This window comes from Lonchura striata, chromosome 1 (assembly GCF_050655825.1).
Source record: "Lonchura striata isolate lonStrDom1 chromosome 1, ASM5065582v1, whole genome shotgun sequence".
Lineage (NCBI taxonomy): Eukaryota > Metazoa > Chordata > Aves > Passeriformes > Estrildidae > Lonchura > Lonchura striata.
In genome coordinates this window covers 102,544,574-102,562,061 of record NC_140703.1, presented here as the reverse complement: position 1 = coordinate 102,562,061, position 17,488 = coordinate 102,544,574, and the positions used below count along the sequence as shown (strand labels likewise).

The window sequence follows — 17,488 nt, the reverse complement described above, 5'->3', positions numbered from 1 at the left end:
GAGATAATCCAAAGCTAAATTCGCTGTCAAACCCAGACCTGGGATAAGACTTCAAGAGAAAAACTGTTATAAAAATCCTCACCATTAAATCATTTAAAGACAAGGCAGAGAATTTGTTTTGTGTCTATCCTGTTGTGGTTTTTTCCCCAAAAAAAACTTAACCACTCTATGTTTCTAGGAGTTTCCAGATAAGAACATCTGTTTTTAAATAATCTCAGCACTCCTTTGGAGTTTCTATATCTTACAATGACACAATCAGCTGCTTTTTATTAACTTATTTGTTTGTGCAACAGCATTGGTAAATGTTCATCCATTCATCACTGCACATCAAGCAACTGGGGCAGATCCAGTAGCAGGAGTGTTCAGTGCTTGCCAATTCTGGTATATCAACACTAACTAGTAGCTGAATCACACTTGCCTTGCCTGAGCAGGCATTCAGTGGAGACAAACACATACACAGTTGCTTACTGAATCCTCTTTCCTCCACATTTTAACAGCTAAGAAGTGAATTAAAAGCAGAAGGCAACAGCAAGGCATTTAAGGTGCAGCTGAATCCTCCTTCCCCTAACTACCTGTCTCCAAGACTCTTTCTGTCATGAAAAAAAAATGCCCTTTTCCAGGGATATCCCTGCAACCATGAGTACAAGAAGAAGTTGATCCATAAGGACTCTTGTAAAGAGATTTTACACTATCCTGCACAGCTTTGCAAGGCTTTGGAATACCATCCTAGGAGTTCTTGGAATTTCTCACACAGTGTGAGATAATAGTCTCTGACTGCCAAAGAGCTGAGGGGAGGGGGCACAGCAAAGCAGTCTCCTAATTTGATAACATGCTGTATGACCTTCACCTCAGCCCACTACTTGAAGCCCTTGGCACACGACTGTCCTGTCAAGAACGGATGGAGGATACTGGGCATCACTCTTCAATTCACAGGACAAAGAGCAGGAGCAATAGTGAGACTCACAGGTCCAGGGTGTGCCACAGCAGCCCTCAGGGACCAAATTTAACAGTTTCACTTCAACTATGTGTAACAAGGGAGAAAGCCCCCTTTACTGCACTCTGACTGACAAGCAATCTTCCCTGCAAGCCTTCCTAATGGCTCAGAGCAGTGGACTTGAAGCATGTCCTTTTAGAGGGTAAATGAAAAAGCATGGTCCTTGAAGCTTTTAATCATGGCACCTCAAGCTCTTAAATGCTTCAAAGACTGGATTATGGAGAGGCACATGGAAAAACCAGACAATTCCAAAGAGTCCAGTCCAATTTCTGCAGCTATATATATTCTGTAACTACCCCTTTGACAGCTATTCTTTCTGATCTGATATCTGAGTTTGACTTTTTGCAGTGAGTGGAAGTGGACAAGCTGCTCGGCAGCTGTGAAGATGCTGTGCATGATGGAGTAAGGGGGTGTTTCACTGAAAGGCAGGTCTCAATTTGTCCTACAGTGCCCAATGATCTTACAAGAAGATTGAAAGCAGTTTTGAAATATCATGACCAAAACAATATTGCTGTCCCTGCTGGACACAAAAGCCCCTTGTAATCATGCCATAAACCAAGAAGTTTTATAACAAGCCCTCTCCTCTACCAAACTGCCACTGTAAATAGAAGAATGAGATCTCTACCTCCAGTAAAATGAACAAAGCTGTAGATCTGGGTTTAAAAGGTAAAGGGGGGTATGATTACACTTTACAAGCCACCTGCAGACCCTGAGTAAACTACTATTTAATTGAATCACTCTTCTGAAATTTCCTTTAAAGAAAAAGAAAGATACTGGTTCATTATGGTTTCTTTGATCCTTTCCAACACAAGTAGCTATGTGAAACAAGTAATTTTCCTTCCCTGGGTCCTCCCCTATTTGCTTCCTGAAGTGTCAGCCTGCTCCAGGAGACTGTCCCTGCTCATGCCACAACACTGTTTATCCTGCCTATCATCTTTGTTAAAGATGAACTGTTCTGATTAAACTACTAATGAGGCAGGTCTTCTGCTATGGGTGGGTAAATCATGTCCACCAAGGCACAGCAAAGAACAACCACATCAGGACATTGCTTGTAACTTTCCCAGCCTCCACCGGCATTTTGGGAAAAGGCTTACTTCTAATACATCCTGTTCAGTCTACATCCCCTCAGAAATAACAATGAAACCTAATGTTCTCCAAAACACTTTTATGCTGGAGCATCTCTTTCTTGAGAGACTTCATACTTAAATGATCATTTAAATATTCTTCTGCATGTGCATGATATCTACACTCCCTCTACGCTTGTGAACTACAGAGGAAAAGCTAATGATAGTTTAATAATACACTAAAGTGATGGCAACAAAAGCAAAGCTACAGCTTTCCATAACATTAGATTTACTATATTAAGCTTTTAATACTGCAAGAGATTAACAGTGACAGATTCTCTTGTAGAGTAGCAAAAGCTCTTGCAATTCTTGCAACTTTCACATTAATCACATTTAAACATGCTGCTAACAGATGGACATCATGGAGTGCTAGGTCTCCCACAAGCCAGTACTAACAAAAACAAGGTCTAAGAGATCTTGTGGCTTCAACAGTTCAGAGGGATTGTATATCCAGGCACCTTGTTATTGTTTTTGTTGTATATTATCTAGGATTATTAGAAAAGCTCAAGTTAAATAGATGACAGACTTCAGCATACGTGAGCAGGAAGGGAGAGGAAGGGGGGCAGTAACAGTAAAAACAAGACCACCCACACAAAGTTCCTCTAAGTCCACATTTCACATGCATGATCATGATTTTTCCACTACACAGGGCAAGCAGCAAGTTCTGCAGTGCAGCTTTTCCTCTGACAATACTACCTGCAAAAACTTTTCCCCAAAGGCCAGCTACAAGCCCAGGTTGTGGAAAATGAGCTTCCAGGCTCAACCCTGGCTGGACAGAGAATGACAGTCTGTCCTTCCTCCCCTTTCATTAGTGCAGATGTCAGGTTCAGGTGGCCCTTTTTGACTGAAGCTGGGAGAGCACCTGAAGAAAACCAGCATTACAACTTGGCACCCAGATAGAACATAGATGTTTAATAAACTTCCCAGCACCGTTTTTTAATTAAACCAAGTCCCTAGGTAAAACCTCATTTTTACATGACTGTAATTAACCAGGACAAACTGTCTGTAATGTAAGAAAGCTCAATCTCCTCTATGAGCCAGACCTCAAAAGAAAGACTGGCAATGGTAAACTGAGCCCAAACTAAGGTTAGTCCTCCCAGAGTAAGGCCTGCAGATCTCCTCAGTTCCAGCCTGCTTGCCAAAAAGTAAGACTGGAGAATCCCACCTGGGGGCAGTGCCTTCGTATGGCACCCAAAAGCATTTGCCCGTGAAGGACAGAAGCACTCCTGATGTGGAAGGGTGTCAGCCTTGCAGATTGCCTGCTATTTACAAAACAGGCCTGTGTGCTGTTGATCTATCACCCCACAACCCAACTTGCTCTCACTGCTTGTGTGATAACTCCTCTGACAGGAAGGATGTGCTGTCACTCTGCCACAGACCTGAGAAGAGAGTGACAAAAAGCCTGCAGCAGTACCCACTTCACACTGTGACATTCACGGAACTTAAGGGACTCATCTGCACTAGAAATTTCCTCTGCTCAAGAATGAAAGACAGGCTCACCTTTGAACAGGATAGATGGCCCAAAGCTTAGAGTTCTTAAACTTGGTGATCTGAATGGCACTAACAACCTTCCCCTAAGCTGTCACGAAAAGTCAGTGGATGAATCCAGGTCCCCTAGGCAATAGCATTTTAGCCACTGGGTTCTCTTTCTCAGTTCCAGCCTGCAAAACTAAACATTCTCAGCTCACTTAGGTGGAGTTCAGCACCTGGATGGGTCTGAGTCTGCTCTACACACCTACCAACCACCAACTGATAGCAGCAGAGTGCACCTAAAAGCTGTTTGCTGTGTTTCCTTATAAACCACATTCCAGTGTCCACAAAGTGCTTGGCCAGGACCACACTGACATGGGGCTTCCAGGGAGCAGAATTCACATGATACTCACAACTGACCACCATGGTGCTAAAACATAGCACAAAAAAGGCTGTAGACATATGAAAGGAAAATTCAGGTGAGCTTCCACAAGCTCTACAAATTTGTAAAATGTTCCTGTAGTGCTATGAAGGCACAAAGTAGTGGAAATAACTCTGTATTATGTAAATGAAAATAATATTGATATATAATTCAGCATCCTCATACCCAAGGAATATGATCTGAAAGGAAAAACAGGAATTACTTTGGCACTGGAGATGTAACTCAGACAAATAAATATTGTAGTATAAACCAAAGTTTGTCTCAGTCAGCTCCAGCCTTTAATACTAGAGCACTTAATTATGCTATCCAACATTTAGCTCTAGGGCTCTGTCCATCTGGCTCACGCCACTAGAATCAAGAAGCTACAGAAGAGCAGACTGCAGCAAACAAAGTCAGTATGTGCCAACTTCTGTAGAGACATATTTAACAAGCCCAAGGCTGGACTGCCTCAAAAGGGAACAATGGCACAGGAGACACCTCTTTGTGAAAACAAATACAACACATTCCTTCAGTGCTCAGTGCATCTGCAAATGAGACTGTATATCACAGAATGACAGAATGAACTAGGTTGGAAAGACCTTTGAGATCATCACGTCCAACCTATGACCTAGACTTGCATCACTTTACTTTTCACTTACCCATCTGCTTTCCTGGAAGATTTTATTTCTTTAACTTGGCTTTTCTCCATTTTAATTTTATTGTTCAACCCTTGCTGTAATATGGTAGGGGCAGTTAATTCAAAAGCAAAGTCTTTATTCTTGCAAGTATGCAAGTACCAAACAGCAGAATTTCCACATCCCTAAGCAAGATGTATCTCATTTCTTATCACCTATTACATGCAGTAGAAGAGTTCCATCAAAAACATTACAATCTCTGAGTCCAAACTTATCTTCTATTGAGAGGAGGGAATGGGAAGAAAGCTAACTCAACCATAACATGCTTTTGGATGAAGATACAAAGTCAAAACAAGCAAAAAACAGGATACATCAATTACCTTCAATTTTTATGTATGTCATGAGAAGTGGAGTAATAAATATTTTCTCTCATTTGACCAGCTTGCTGCTAATGTGGCTGAAAATTTCTTCTTCCATTCATCAAGCTTTCCTAATCTCAGTGACCAAGATGACCTTGTTCAGTCTTTGCACTGGTCTTCTTCCGTTATCTGGATAAGCATTTCTCAGTATGTATATATATATATATATATATATATATATATATATATATATATACACATACATACATACATATACATGTGTGGTTACACAAAGTTGTTCCTTCCCTAGTGACACAGAATTTTGAGGAAGAACCTCTTCTTGTTTTTCTTCCTCATTGAGGAAAACCTATTTCAACTGTTGCTTAGAAAGGTCTGCACAAAAATGGGCACACTTATTTATTTTATGGTGACAGAACCTTTTAGTCTCACAGTCCAAGATGCTGCTTATCAGGACAGATCTAAAGCCAAACAAGACTCAGAAAGGAAATAAATAATCAGCCTGAGCTATGATATTCTGCAGTTCCCTCTTATTTTCTTTAACAAATTGCCATTCTACTGGGTTCTTAGGAAGAAGCAGATAAATGAAACATACCTTTAATCTACACTAATAATTTGTGTTAAGTTCCACTTGAACAATTTCATAAATTAATAGTCACATTATAGCTGCTGAATGTAGCCGTAACCCATTCATTCATTTACAGACACAGCACTTCTCAAATACAGGTGCTCATTTTCATATGTACCTGTAGGCGCATGATTTTATTGTTGGATCTGAGAGAGAATCGTACTCTAAATTTTGTGTGTATTGACAGAGGTCCCTAAAAACATTTACAGCACGAACTGGGTAAATACCCTAGGTCATACTTCAATCTGGGCAGTGACTCACATCAGCTAAGAGAGACCTAGAATTAGTGATAAAGCTTCAGGTGAGCCTCCTGGTCTCCCTTAGGAGGGTTTTGGCCAGAGCATAGCTTATCCAACCTCTGTCTTGGCACCAAGGCTGTATCAAGCCTGTGGCAGCTGTAACAGAGGCCTAAAAATACTGCGAAGTAATGAAGTAGTGATACTTATTTTAGAATATTAGCAGAGTAATGATTGCCTCAAAATACACTTCAGCTACAGTGCAATTTGAAAGTACAGGAACTTAAACCAGTGCTTTTAATGTACCAGGCACAATGAGTGCATTTACAACATCTATTAAAAGCAGGTTATGTTTGGGGGAGGGGGGATAATTACATCTTAGCAGGTAGTTTATTAACTGAACAAGATAGCATCACATTAAAGATAATCAATGGAGAATAAAGCACAGTTGTAAAAATTAATACTGTTCATTCACACCATGAAGGGAGTGAGGGGAGGTTGTCTATGCTATTTAGACAGAAGTAAAAGTATAGCCCCTGTGAAACCACCATGAGAAGACAAGTAAAGGACAGGATGGCACAAAATGAAAGTTATTCAAGGCATAAGTTTCAAAAAAAATAATACTGAAATTGAAAAGAAATAATGAGCAATTCTAGAGGGGAAAAAGGAATATGAACAACCAGTTTTGCAAGCAGTGGAACTAATGAAGCCTGGTTTTCTCCAGCTTTTATGTCATGCAAAGACTGACTGTCACATTGAAGTAAATGTGAGTTCCAAGTGGAGAAGCACCTTTTTTTATTAGATTGGAACATTTATATGGGATTCCTTCCCCAGTGGATTTTCTAGTTTCTAATGAATGACAAGACCTTCCTCCAAATGCAGTAGGAATAATCTGTCCACTCCTTTACCTGACAGCCTCTTTTATGATTTCTACATTGTGTCAATGTAGCTGAAATTGTATCTGAGTAACAAATATAAAATTCTTGAATGGCTGTTGCAAGATACCCAGGCACACCCACCTCCTATACCACTTCCCCTGCTATACACACAGAATGTGCTATTCCTTCGTACTTCCTTTGGTTAAGGCTAAAAAGAGTGCAGCCAGGATAAACCAAGTTATGGGGAAAATCTGTCTTTGGTATGTTATCCGTGTGCAAGGCCTCAGGCAATTTTCTGCAGAGACCAAGACCTCAGGTTCTTGCAGCAATACTTCTCGCAGGGAACAGTCAACACAAGAGGGGAGATGAGATCTCCCCAGTGTGCTGAGATAGGAGCCTCTGTGATGATTTTAGCTACTGGGGTAGAGGAGGGCCAGAGGAGCTGAGTTTAGTACAGCCTGAAGCAGAAGAACCAGTCAGAAGCAGGTTTGGATAAGAATGAGAAAGTCATCCACCCCCAAAAAATAAAAGAAAGAAAAAAAGCTTGCATTAAAAATTTGAGCTGTGCAGAGAGCTATGCAGTTTCCAGGGTTGAGGCTGGGCATGTGAAAGTCAGTGGTCAATCCATGATATATGATTTATTTTCTTAGAAATTAATTAAGATACATCTCTTGACTCTCCTCCGCCTGTAAACAACACTTAACCAAAAGCCACTTCACCCAAGAAAAGACCATGCCTATGACAAGAATTCTCTCTCTTTTTCCTTCAGGTAAATAAACTTTACAGGGAGAAAAAAATGGAACTGGGTAGTATCCATTCTCTGGACTCACTCTGATTTGCATGGTAAGTATTAAATCATAATTAATATTTTGTTTAACTTAAAATTAAATCACTCCTTATCATAGATCACTAGATCACTAAGTACTGGATGCAGTGAAACATGTATAGCAACTTTAAAAGGTTTGCCTCTGAGCATCACAGTGAGTTACTGCTGCCTATCTTGAGTTTCATCATCCAGAAGATCTGATTTCAGCAATTATGGACATGGCTTCTGAAGAGAACAACGCTTGGCAATGCCTTTTTGGGAAAGAAAAAAAAGAAAAAATCAGGCAAAATTAAGCATGCACAGGGAGCCTAGTTTTGCCTTTAAAGCAATCCAAAGCCTCTGGACACACCGGGATTTTTCAGTGCACCTTACATATTCTGCTCCTAAGAATGACCCAATTCTGTAGCCACTGATACATCTTCAAGAAGGATTAGCAGTTTTTCCCCCCCAGCTCACCCTCTGTCCAGGTCAACTTAAAAGTCTGTTCAAACATTGTCAAGATAACAAAAAACACTATAAGAAGGCAGGGGAAAAAGCTGTGGAGGCCTGAAGACTGTGCATTTTTATAGCACAAACACATGCTCATTCCCCTTAATCACACACACACAATTGCAAGGCATCTCCTCCAAACTTTCTCAGGCACTCGGTCTGCGTGGCTGTAGTTCAAAGTCCAACTGCCTTGGCAGCTGAAAAGAAAGAGAAAACCATGGTGGCTTTGTAAGAACTACAGTGATCTTATTAAAAAAAAAGTATGTCATTCTCTGCTGGGACTTAACACGGCAGTGCCACGCAGCACTCATTGAATTGAGCAGCATTTCAAGCACACAGCTCCTGGTATAATAAGACTACAGGCTTAATTAGGTTCCTATCAGTATTGCTTTTTTCCTGCCTTCAGCCAAGAAGGTATAAGAAAAGATTGTCCAATACAGATACTGCAATTTAAAGTCTCAAGTTAAGAACACAGTGGGTGTATATCTACTATAAAATCTACCCTAAAAACATGCCAGTTGTTAAACTAAGCAGTGCATTAGAAGCAGTTAAATATAATGAGAATGTAAATGGAAAGTATTCTAGGGAGATATTTCAGCTAAAAACAGCATACACCCTATGCTATCTTTTATTTTAATCATGCTTTAAGCCCTGCCTTTTTGAACTTTTTATAAATTCTGCTATCTCCCTTTGCAGTTACTTACATACTGGTATATAAATTCAAAGACGAGAAGCAATTAGGAATGAAGCGAAGACTCCCTCTCTTGATGCTAATACATCAAAGGAAGTGAAAAAAACTTCCCCCTTCATACACACTGGGTAACACAGAGAGTTTCTGCTCTTCACAGCCTAATAGCTCAAGTAGCTCCAATCAAGAGTCTGATGTCAGCCTCTGATTACATGGAGATGCCAAGCGATTGGAAAGAGCAGCTTTTGAGAAATCCCAGCTCTCTGACTCCGGCGACCACGCAACCCTGCAACAATGCATTTCAAACACACACGTGTATTACTCACATCAGCTGGTCCTACTTTTTCCCCACTTTGGAGATCATAACATTGCTATTAAGAGTTCCCTGGGGGTATCTGCTTGATTTAGGTACAACATGTATGAAGGAAATGTGTCAGATCAGGGGCGTTTTTAAACAGCTGTCGCTCCCCTGCACCCGATCTCTTTTGCTGTCCAGTTTGAAGAGAGGAAGAGCAAGATGCTGCCTTTAAACAGACACACTTCAGAAGTCTGCTTTTGCCTAAATGGAGAAGGAGAGGCTAGGACTGGCTCATAGCTGGGATCAGTAAGGACTGCTCCCATTCTTTTTCTGCACCTTTGCACATCTCTGCCAGATCAGCCTAATCTGATCCTCTGAACTGAAGCCTCAGAACAGGTAAACCTACATAAGAAATGCTCACAAAACCTGATTCTGCTGACCCAGAGCAGCAGTTGAGTGGCACCCTGAAATTGGGTATTTATATTTCCTTCCTTCAAGTCCTTTCCACAAGTCCTTCCCTCAGTCCAAGGACATTTGAGAATTGTGCAAGAGTTTTTTGGAAACACTCCAGGCCCTTCATCTTTCAAAAAGGAAAACGAACGTCTCTTATGCTTCTGAATCAACAGGTGAATGACCTCCCTGTATCCTAAGCACGTTACCAGAGTCCATTTATTTCTTAATCACCATATGTCCCCAGAATGAGCAGGGAAACTAACCAAAAGTAGGAATGACTCCATTGATTACACTGGCACAGTCATCTTATGTTTCTGCATGAACACAAACATTATGCCATTAAGGTTTTTAAATAGAAGCATGAAGTTTTAAAGGGGCTGTAAGAAGAATTTCTGTTAAACCATTAGATCCACAGTAAGTTCATGTCTCTCACAGGTCAGGTTCTATTTTCTCTGCAGTTTTGCTCCTGTCTAAAGGAGACCTTATTGGTCTTAAAGGAGCTGAAACATTTCCAGCAGAATTTCTAATAAACCCACTGGAGACTCTTGCTTGGCTCTTGAGCATGAGCCAGAAAGAAGCTGCACTAACTACTACAATATTACAGTAGCTGTGTAGCTGCAGTGAGGTGGAAATCAAGCACTGAATGTTTTTTGATATGTTTTTTTTAACTGGCAGGCTCTCTATCTAGCAACAAAATCCCCAAACATTCAAACCTGGTACATTAGCTTAAGTACTATTTGTGGAATGACAAGCAAGGAGCTGTAGAACAGACATGCTTTCTGAGCTACACCACTGGAAGACCAAGTAAATGACATTCAGCAAAACTCTAGAAGATTTACACTTGTATAACAGGGAATGGCTTTGGAGAAAAACCTCTGCTTTCCCTCTTCATCTGTTCCCTCTTCATCTTCAGGCTGTGCCAGACGAAGTCTAGTGAGTCTACCTGAGCACTGAGCTCTCAGAGCCTTTCCACTGAGCATCTCACTGGCCTTGGCAGGACAAAGGATTTTATACACTGCTTTTATCTGCAAAGAGACCAGAGTTTGCATTCCACAAGCTAACAGGACTGAAAGTGGCAACCCCAGCTTTCAGAAAGTTACATCCCTGCCAAAGCCACCTGACAAATTTCATCCCATTACCTTCTATCAGATCCTAAATGCATGAGAAAAAACTACCTCAAGGAAAGCCTCTGAATGGCTGTATTCCTGTGTTAAAAGTCTTCTATCACCAAGCTGTAAACAAAGATAAGGCATTTTTCTGCTAAATGACAGTACTCTAGCTAATGGTGCTCTAGTAACGTTAAGGTAAAGTGGGGAAGGGGTCTTTAAGTGAACAGGTTTTTCTTCCTCTGTCCCTTTGTTGTTCTGACAGCAGTAAAGGTAAGAAGGAAAGCCCATGCTTTGGCCTCCCTCTCCTTTCCACTCTGCTAATGTGCCATCGATCCTCTGCATTTAGAAGAAACCATGCACTGAGGAAATTCTCCAACATTCCCGCACCCACAGCTTGGGTGATTTGCATTCACGGGCAAACTACAGGCAAGTGTACCAGAGAGGTGAGTTCTGGAACACAAACGAGTACACAGTGACCAGCACGACACCAAGAAACCAAACCAGGCAAGCAAAGCCAGAAGCCTTTCTCCTTTTCCAAAACGACAAGTGATGAGGTTGTGTCATTCCATTCAGGCAGGTAAAGTAAACAAAACTGAAAGTGATGGATTACTACAGCAAGTGTACAGCTGCTTTTCTTTGGAAGTTTTATTCAGCACCCAACAAAGACTTGCCAATTAATATCATTTCAGTGAACAAAGGGAGCTCTGAATACATCCTCTTGCTTCATGTCCCCCAGGGTACATTAGTGTGCCTCTCTAAAAGTGTGACTACCCTCACACTTAGATGGGCTCACTAACTATAAAGGACAATAATGCAAAGTTAAAGGAAGCTAGGAATCTCTTCTATTTTGTCTCCAGCAGTATCTGAGATATTTTTTGTGTAAATGTATCCAACCCATGGAGATCTACAGCTGCACCTCAGTACCACAGAAAATCCATACCATGAAAATTGCACTTTGAATCTCAAGGCTCTTGAGAAGCTGAGATAAAGTGGAACACTTATCTTCACAACATGGATGTTTTTTTCTTTCAAGATGCATCTACTCTTAAGGTCTTATGTACCTCCCTGAAGATCTCTGCAAGGATGTTCATCAATCCTAATCCTGGGATGGCCTTACAATGCAACTCAGTTCTCAGAGGGAAGCATGACAATTTCTTGATAATATTTCAACAGCAATTGAGACTTCAGCACATTAAGTCAAGGAGGAGAAGGTGCATTTTCTGATGAGCTTTGGGTCCAAAATATGTTTTGTAAAAATAGTAGGATTGTGGTAGAAAATACAGGAAAACCTTATAAGGGATTAAAAATTTCCCTGCAGTGCCCAAAACCCAAACAGAAAAGCATTATACCAGTGTGGTTAAAACCACACTAGCAAAAACCCCAAACCAAAAAAAATCAAAACAAAACCACCTAAAAAGCACAATGAAAGAGACTAAAAGCAAGAGTGAAACTTGCTGGGCTGTTCTCAGTAACCAACTTCAATCAAACAGAAAAAAATAATGCAGAGTCTAAAGTTTTAAAGAATCAGTTCAGAGCTGTTTTTTATCTCAATACTGACACTTCAGGAAAAAAGAAAATCCTATAGAGGAGCTCAGTGTAGAGATTCAGGGGCCTCTGAAGAGCAGAGTAGCACAGGAGATCCCCACACTTTGAAGCAGCTGCATCACTGTTATATAGCAAAATCAGGAATGAAGCAATGAAGATACAGCAGGCAACTTCTGGAAACCATACAGCTTTTAGAAAGATTAGCTACTGGTAACACATTGATGCTCTTGAAAAAAAGCCTGGAATGTGTGGAATTCTCTGGGATGCCAGGGTGCAAAAGGGATCTCATTAGCTAGGGCTTTCAAAATCTGCTGCCTGGTTGTTGCCTATTATTCAGAAAGCAAGATGGCTTACATCATCAGTTTCTGTAAAGTACAATATTCCACTTAAACTGCCAGATCTCTAGTCCCCCAGACTGAGAAATCATCTTTGCAAACAACCATTGAGGCATTGAGTCCCAAGTTTACACACTAGTCCAGCACTTCTGTGTTTCCATATTACCAAGATAATCAAGCACCTAATAATAAAATTGGGCAGTACCACACTGCTCAGTTCTCTTGCTGCCAACAAGAAAGCTCTAAGCAACACCCAGACTGACAACAATCATGTTATTCCCACATGGTTCTGCTTTAGAAACAGACCCTGGAACAACTGCTCATGATGAAAAGCAGTGGAGAGGCAGAAGGGCAAAGTAGTTAGAGCAGGAAAGCACTTCTCACTGTTGTTTCTCTTACATTCAGAGGATGGGAAAGGATTCATATTTGCAAGATGCTGGCTGGCCAGAGGCTTGAAAGATGAAAGGATAAGCATCATCTGGGGAGGCAGAGGTGAGGGACCTTGAGTTTTTGAAGATGACCTGCTTGTAACTGCCCAGAATCCATCCTTTATTGTGCCTAACAAAGTTTTCCAATCACACTGAAGAGTAACAAAAACAAAGGGCAACACATAGGTAAATACCTTTACTAGTAGCTTAGTAGAGGACTTTAAATACTTTTTTTAAAGCAGAGTATACACATAGTTGCAAATGTTCACCATTGCAACAGCAACAAAGCTGAAAATGTTAAGTCCTCATGAAAATTACAGCAGATAAGCATTACTGGGAAAATGCCAGTTTTAATTAATTTTAATTCTTTGTTACTATTCCCTGAATCCAACATAGATATTTTAATGTAACGATAGATAATTTTCAGTATAATATAAAATATTATTATGTTATTTTCAAGATAACTCCTTTCCTGCTCCCCTTCCCCCGGTATCATCTCTGCAATTGCCAAGGAATGGTATTCTGGGCAAGGAATGCCCCTCTAACCACTGGCTCCAATAGCTCTTGAGATGGCATTAGCCCATAATTTCCTTTTCCGAATGCAGCCTGAGCATTCACAGGGAAATCTCGGAATGCAGCTGGCTTATGAGGCCTGGAGAAAAAGGTCTTCCATTGTCACAGCTCAGTATCTGGGGTGTGTCCAGTAGCATTATTCTCAAATCACTGTGCTGCATCTGAAGTCACAATATGAAGAATGTCTCACTGTGGCAAGACAGGCTAGTAGTTTTAAACTGAATACTTGAAAAACTTGTGGTTGGGCTGCACTGTCCTGGTGTTAACATCCCAGTACATGGTGTCTCAGTCAATGCACCAATAAGCCCAGCCCCTCCAGACTCATCATATGCAATAAATTCAATGCAGCCATCACAGTCATGCCATGGGTGGGGGGGCTGCATGCCTGTCACCAGCTTGTTCCTTGTGGTTATGAGTCCAAACCTCCAGCCAGTTCTGAATTATTCTTAGATGTGTCATTTGGGCTGGACAGCCAAAAGACAGCCCTGAGGCCATCCCATAATTTCCATGCTCACCACAGGAGATTGAAGTCAGTATGCCTTAATGGGATGCCGATTAGATCCTGGGCAGATCTGTGACCACCTGTGATTGCTCTCTTGGTTTCAAAAAAAACTACTGGGTGTAGTAACTTGAGTGTAATACTTTCAGGAGTGAATTATGTAGGCACTTCATGCATAAAACAAACATTAGCATAGTCTTGCTGAAAGTAATAATGAAGGAGGAGGCGTGAGCCCAGAGAGGAGAAAGCACTCTATCATTATACACTACAGGGAAGATGGGCAGCTTCCTGCAGGCAGTTTTATCTGTCCCTTGGGAACAGTGAGCGGTCCGGAGGCCAAAGGGAGGTATTGCTGTGGGTGTGTGTGGATTCTGGGGGAATGTGAGGAGATAATGTGTAGAGTGGTGCTGTTCAGCTCTGGGTCTCAGCTGAGATGTTCAGACGCAGCACTGTGTAAATGCAGCTCTGCTGATCCAACACTGGAGGGGGAATAAAAGCAGCCAGAAGAGGCAAGGAAGTTGACTGTTCATGTACACTGGATTGTATCGAGGCTTTCACCTTTAGGGAAGATGTGGGACACTGCTGCATGGAGAGAAGTGATGAGGACAGGGAGGTGTGCTTTGAGCAGCTGTACAGCTGCAGGCAAGACACACACCTACTGGAGGATGGGTGGGGGCAAAACCCAGCGTTGTGGAGGATCCCACAGACCTAGAGACATCTGCAGATCTATCAGTGGCACTGTGCTGCATACAAGAGGAAGGAGGAACAGCTGGCAAACACAGGGAAGATCATGCCCAAAAATTTCTCCTCTCAAAGGGAGAAGGATTTAAAAGAAAACCAAACACTAAAAAAATTTATCATCACAGGGATAAAGCCAGACTCTCTAATTAAGCAGATGACATAACTGTGCTGTAATATCAAGATTTTTCTCTGTGATTTGCAAACAAGCTGCACTTGCACAATCCAGAAAGAAAAAAGCCATACAGATTAGAACAGCCAAGCTCTGCTCTCACTTACTTTAGTATATACCCACACTTACTCAGCTCAAAAGACCTACAGATGAGAATGTGATACGAGGAGTTTCATTTCCTCAGACAGTTCCCTCACTAGCCAAGCCAAGCCTCCTTCTCACTGCAGTTTCCAATCACAGCCCAGCACTCTGCTCTGATTACACACTCATCCTGAAACCACAAAAAATCTCCCTCAGTCTCATCTATGGCTGATGTATATTAATACATCACCAGCAAAGTCACTGTACAGATGCTGAGTATGCAGCTTAAATACCGTTGAACACTTAAGGCTTGATTCTGTTAATCAGGACAGCTTCATTGATACTACAAGAGTTACATATATTCCACGATGCTCCAAAGGGGAGGAAATCCAAAGCACAATTTTTTAAATGGCATATTTATGGAAAGCACCTAGAAGAAGGTATGGTCTTGTTTGCCCTGGTGTAAATTCACTTTGCTCTACTTAGTGGAGCTACTCAGGATTTAGAGGGGTACAGCAGAAGGCAAAAATTAAGCCAAATTCTCCTTTCAAGCCACTGCTTTTCTTTAAACAGACACTGAAAGGTCAGAACCAATACCAATCTCTGCTACTCCATACTTCCAACCCACAGCCCTATCTATCAGAAAAACCATGTATCCACAAGTGCTCGGGAACCGAATGCACCAGTGAGAGTACAAAATCATTACACTGCTATGAACACGAGCCATATTCAGCAGAAATCAGCAGCTGTTAGGACTACAGAGCTTTTCACTGCTTTTATAGTTTGGGTGGATAAGAAACAGGATTCAAGCACTGCTCATAACACAAGTTCTATATTGCCTTGATCTTTATCCTCCTCCCGCTCCTCCACCCTCCCCTCTTCGCTCTTCAGGGCCACTCTTTAAACAGAAAGAAGTCATTAGCCAAACTTTCCTCATTTTATGGCCCCGACTGTTAGGTAACGACGAAGCAGTTTTATTATTTCTACTTGAGAGCGTTCGATCGGGAATTCAGAGACACTACTAAGGGGAAGATATCTGTCGGGGAAGGGGGACAGGCTGGCAAAGGGAGGAAACCCAAATATGTCCGAGTGCGGCGGATCATCTCCATCAGCCCCGGCGCCCAGCTGACAGACCTCGTCCCACTCCCTGGCCAAACCCTTGGCTGCAGAAGATGCGTCCCGAGAGCCCCGCCAGCCAGCTCCTTACGTAAGGCACAAACCACTGACATCATCCCTCCCGCCGGCATCGCCGCGGCGCCCAGCGGCGCCCGCAGACCCGACCCGCGCCCGCCCGTTCCTTCCCACTCTGCTGCCCCGCCAGGGCTCCTTTCCCACCGACTCTGCCCCCAAACTTTGCACGGCAGGTTGCCAGGGTTTGGCTTTCCCCGCCGGGTGCCCCGCGCTGCGGTGCGCCCCATCCATCCCGCGGTACGCCCCATCCATCCCGCGGCGCTCCCATCCATCCCGCATTCCGTGGTACTTACGCACTGCCTCCTGCTTGGGGTCGAGGCCGCGCACGGCTCCCTGGAGCCCGGCGATGCGGCCGTGCAGCGCCCGTACGCGGCGGTGGGTACCCTGGATGTCAGCCTCGACCTCCTGGAAAAGGGTGCAGGCGTGCCGGGCCACGTCGGAGAGCTGTCGGAGGATCCGCGACAGGGCTACGTTGCTGACCGAGCAGAGGTCCAGCACCATCAGCACCGCTGCCGCCTCCTTCTCCCCGCCGCCAGCCGCCTCGGCGCCCTCGCTCGCCGTTCCCGGCTCCTCCGGCGGCGGGTCCCGCGGCGGCGGCGGCGGCTCCGCGCCCCAGCTCTCCTCCAGCACGGAGGCGGCGGGCTGCCGCCGGCACAGCCGCTGCGGCTCCACGGTCCGCTTGGCGAAGGGCATGGCCGAGCCCTCGGCCGGAGCTCTCCTGGGCTCCCGCGGGCACTAGCGGGGATCGCTCTCCTCCTCCTCCTCCTCCTCGTCCTTCTCCTCCTGGCCGCCGCCGCTCCTCGCCCACCGCCGTCACTCGCGGGCGGCCGCCGGCGGGCGGCTCATCGCCTCGCTCCCTCCCTGCGCGGGGCTCCTGGGCTGCGGAGCATCCGCCGCTGCCGCCGCGGGGAGCCGGGGCACATCCGCGCCGCTCGCTCGCTCGCTCGCTCTCACGCCGTCCCGCTCCGGCGGCGGGTGTGAAGGGGCGGCCCGAAAACCCGGAGAGAGGAATCCCGCGGCCGCGAGGAGGAGCGAGCCGCCGAGCCTCCCGCCGGGGGAGCGGCGGGGCGGGGACGGTGCCGAGCGCCGCCGCCGCGGGGAGGCGCTGCGGGGCGGCCGCGGGCCCGGTGCGCGGCGGCGGAGGCGGCGGCGGCCCCTGCCGGGCGGGCCCGCGGCTCCGGGCAGACCCGGCCCCGAGCGCCCGGCCCGGCCCCGAGCCCCGGGGAACAGCGCTCAGTGCGCGGAAGGAAGAAGCTCCGAGGGGCAGAAGGGAGCCCGACTCAGCAGGGCCCCACTGCTG

The 17,488-nt window shown here is 44.2% G+C and overlaps 1 protein-coding gene across 2 annotated transcripts in view; it reads right to left on the bottom strand.

Annotated features, from left to right (window-relative positions):
• Window positions 1-17,171, bottom strand: part of NHS (NHS actin remodeling regulator) — a 247,089-nt gene extending 229,918 nt beyond the window's left edge. For both annotated transcript variants that reach the window (XM_021532327.4, XM_021532323.4), the window contains exon 1: window positions 16,482-17,171. In XM_021532327.4, coding sequence (XP_021388002.3) covers window positions 16,482-16,881 — 400 coding nt within the window. In that variant the 5' untranslated portion in view covers window positions 16,882-17,171. The remainder of the gene's footprint in view (window positions 1-16,481) is intronic.
• Between the last annotated feature and the right edge of the window lie 317 nt (window positions 17,172-17,488).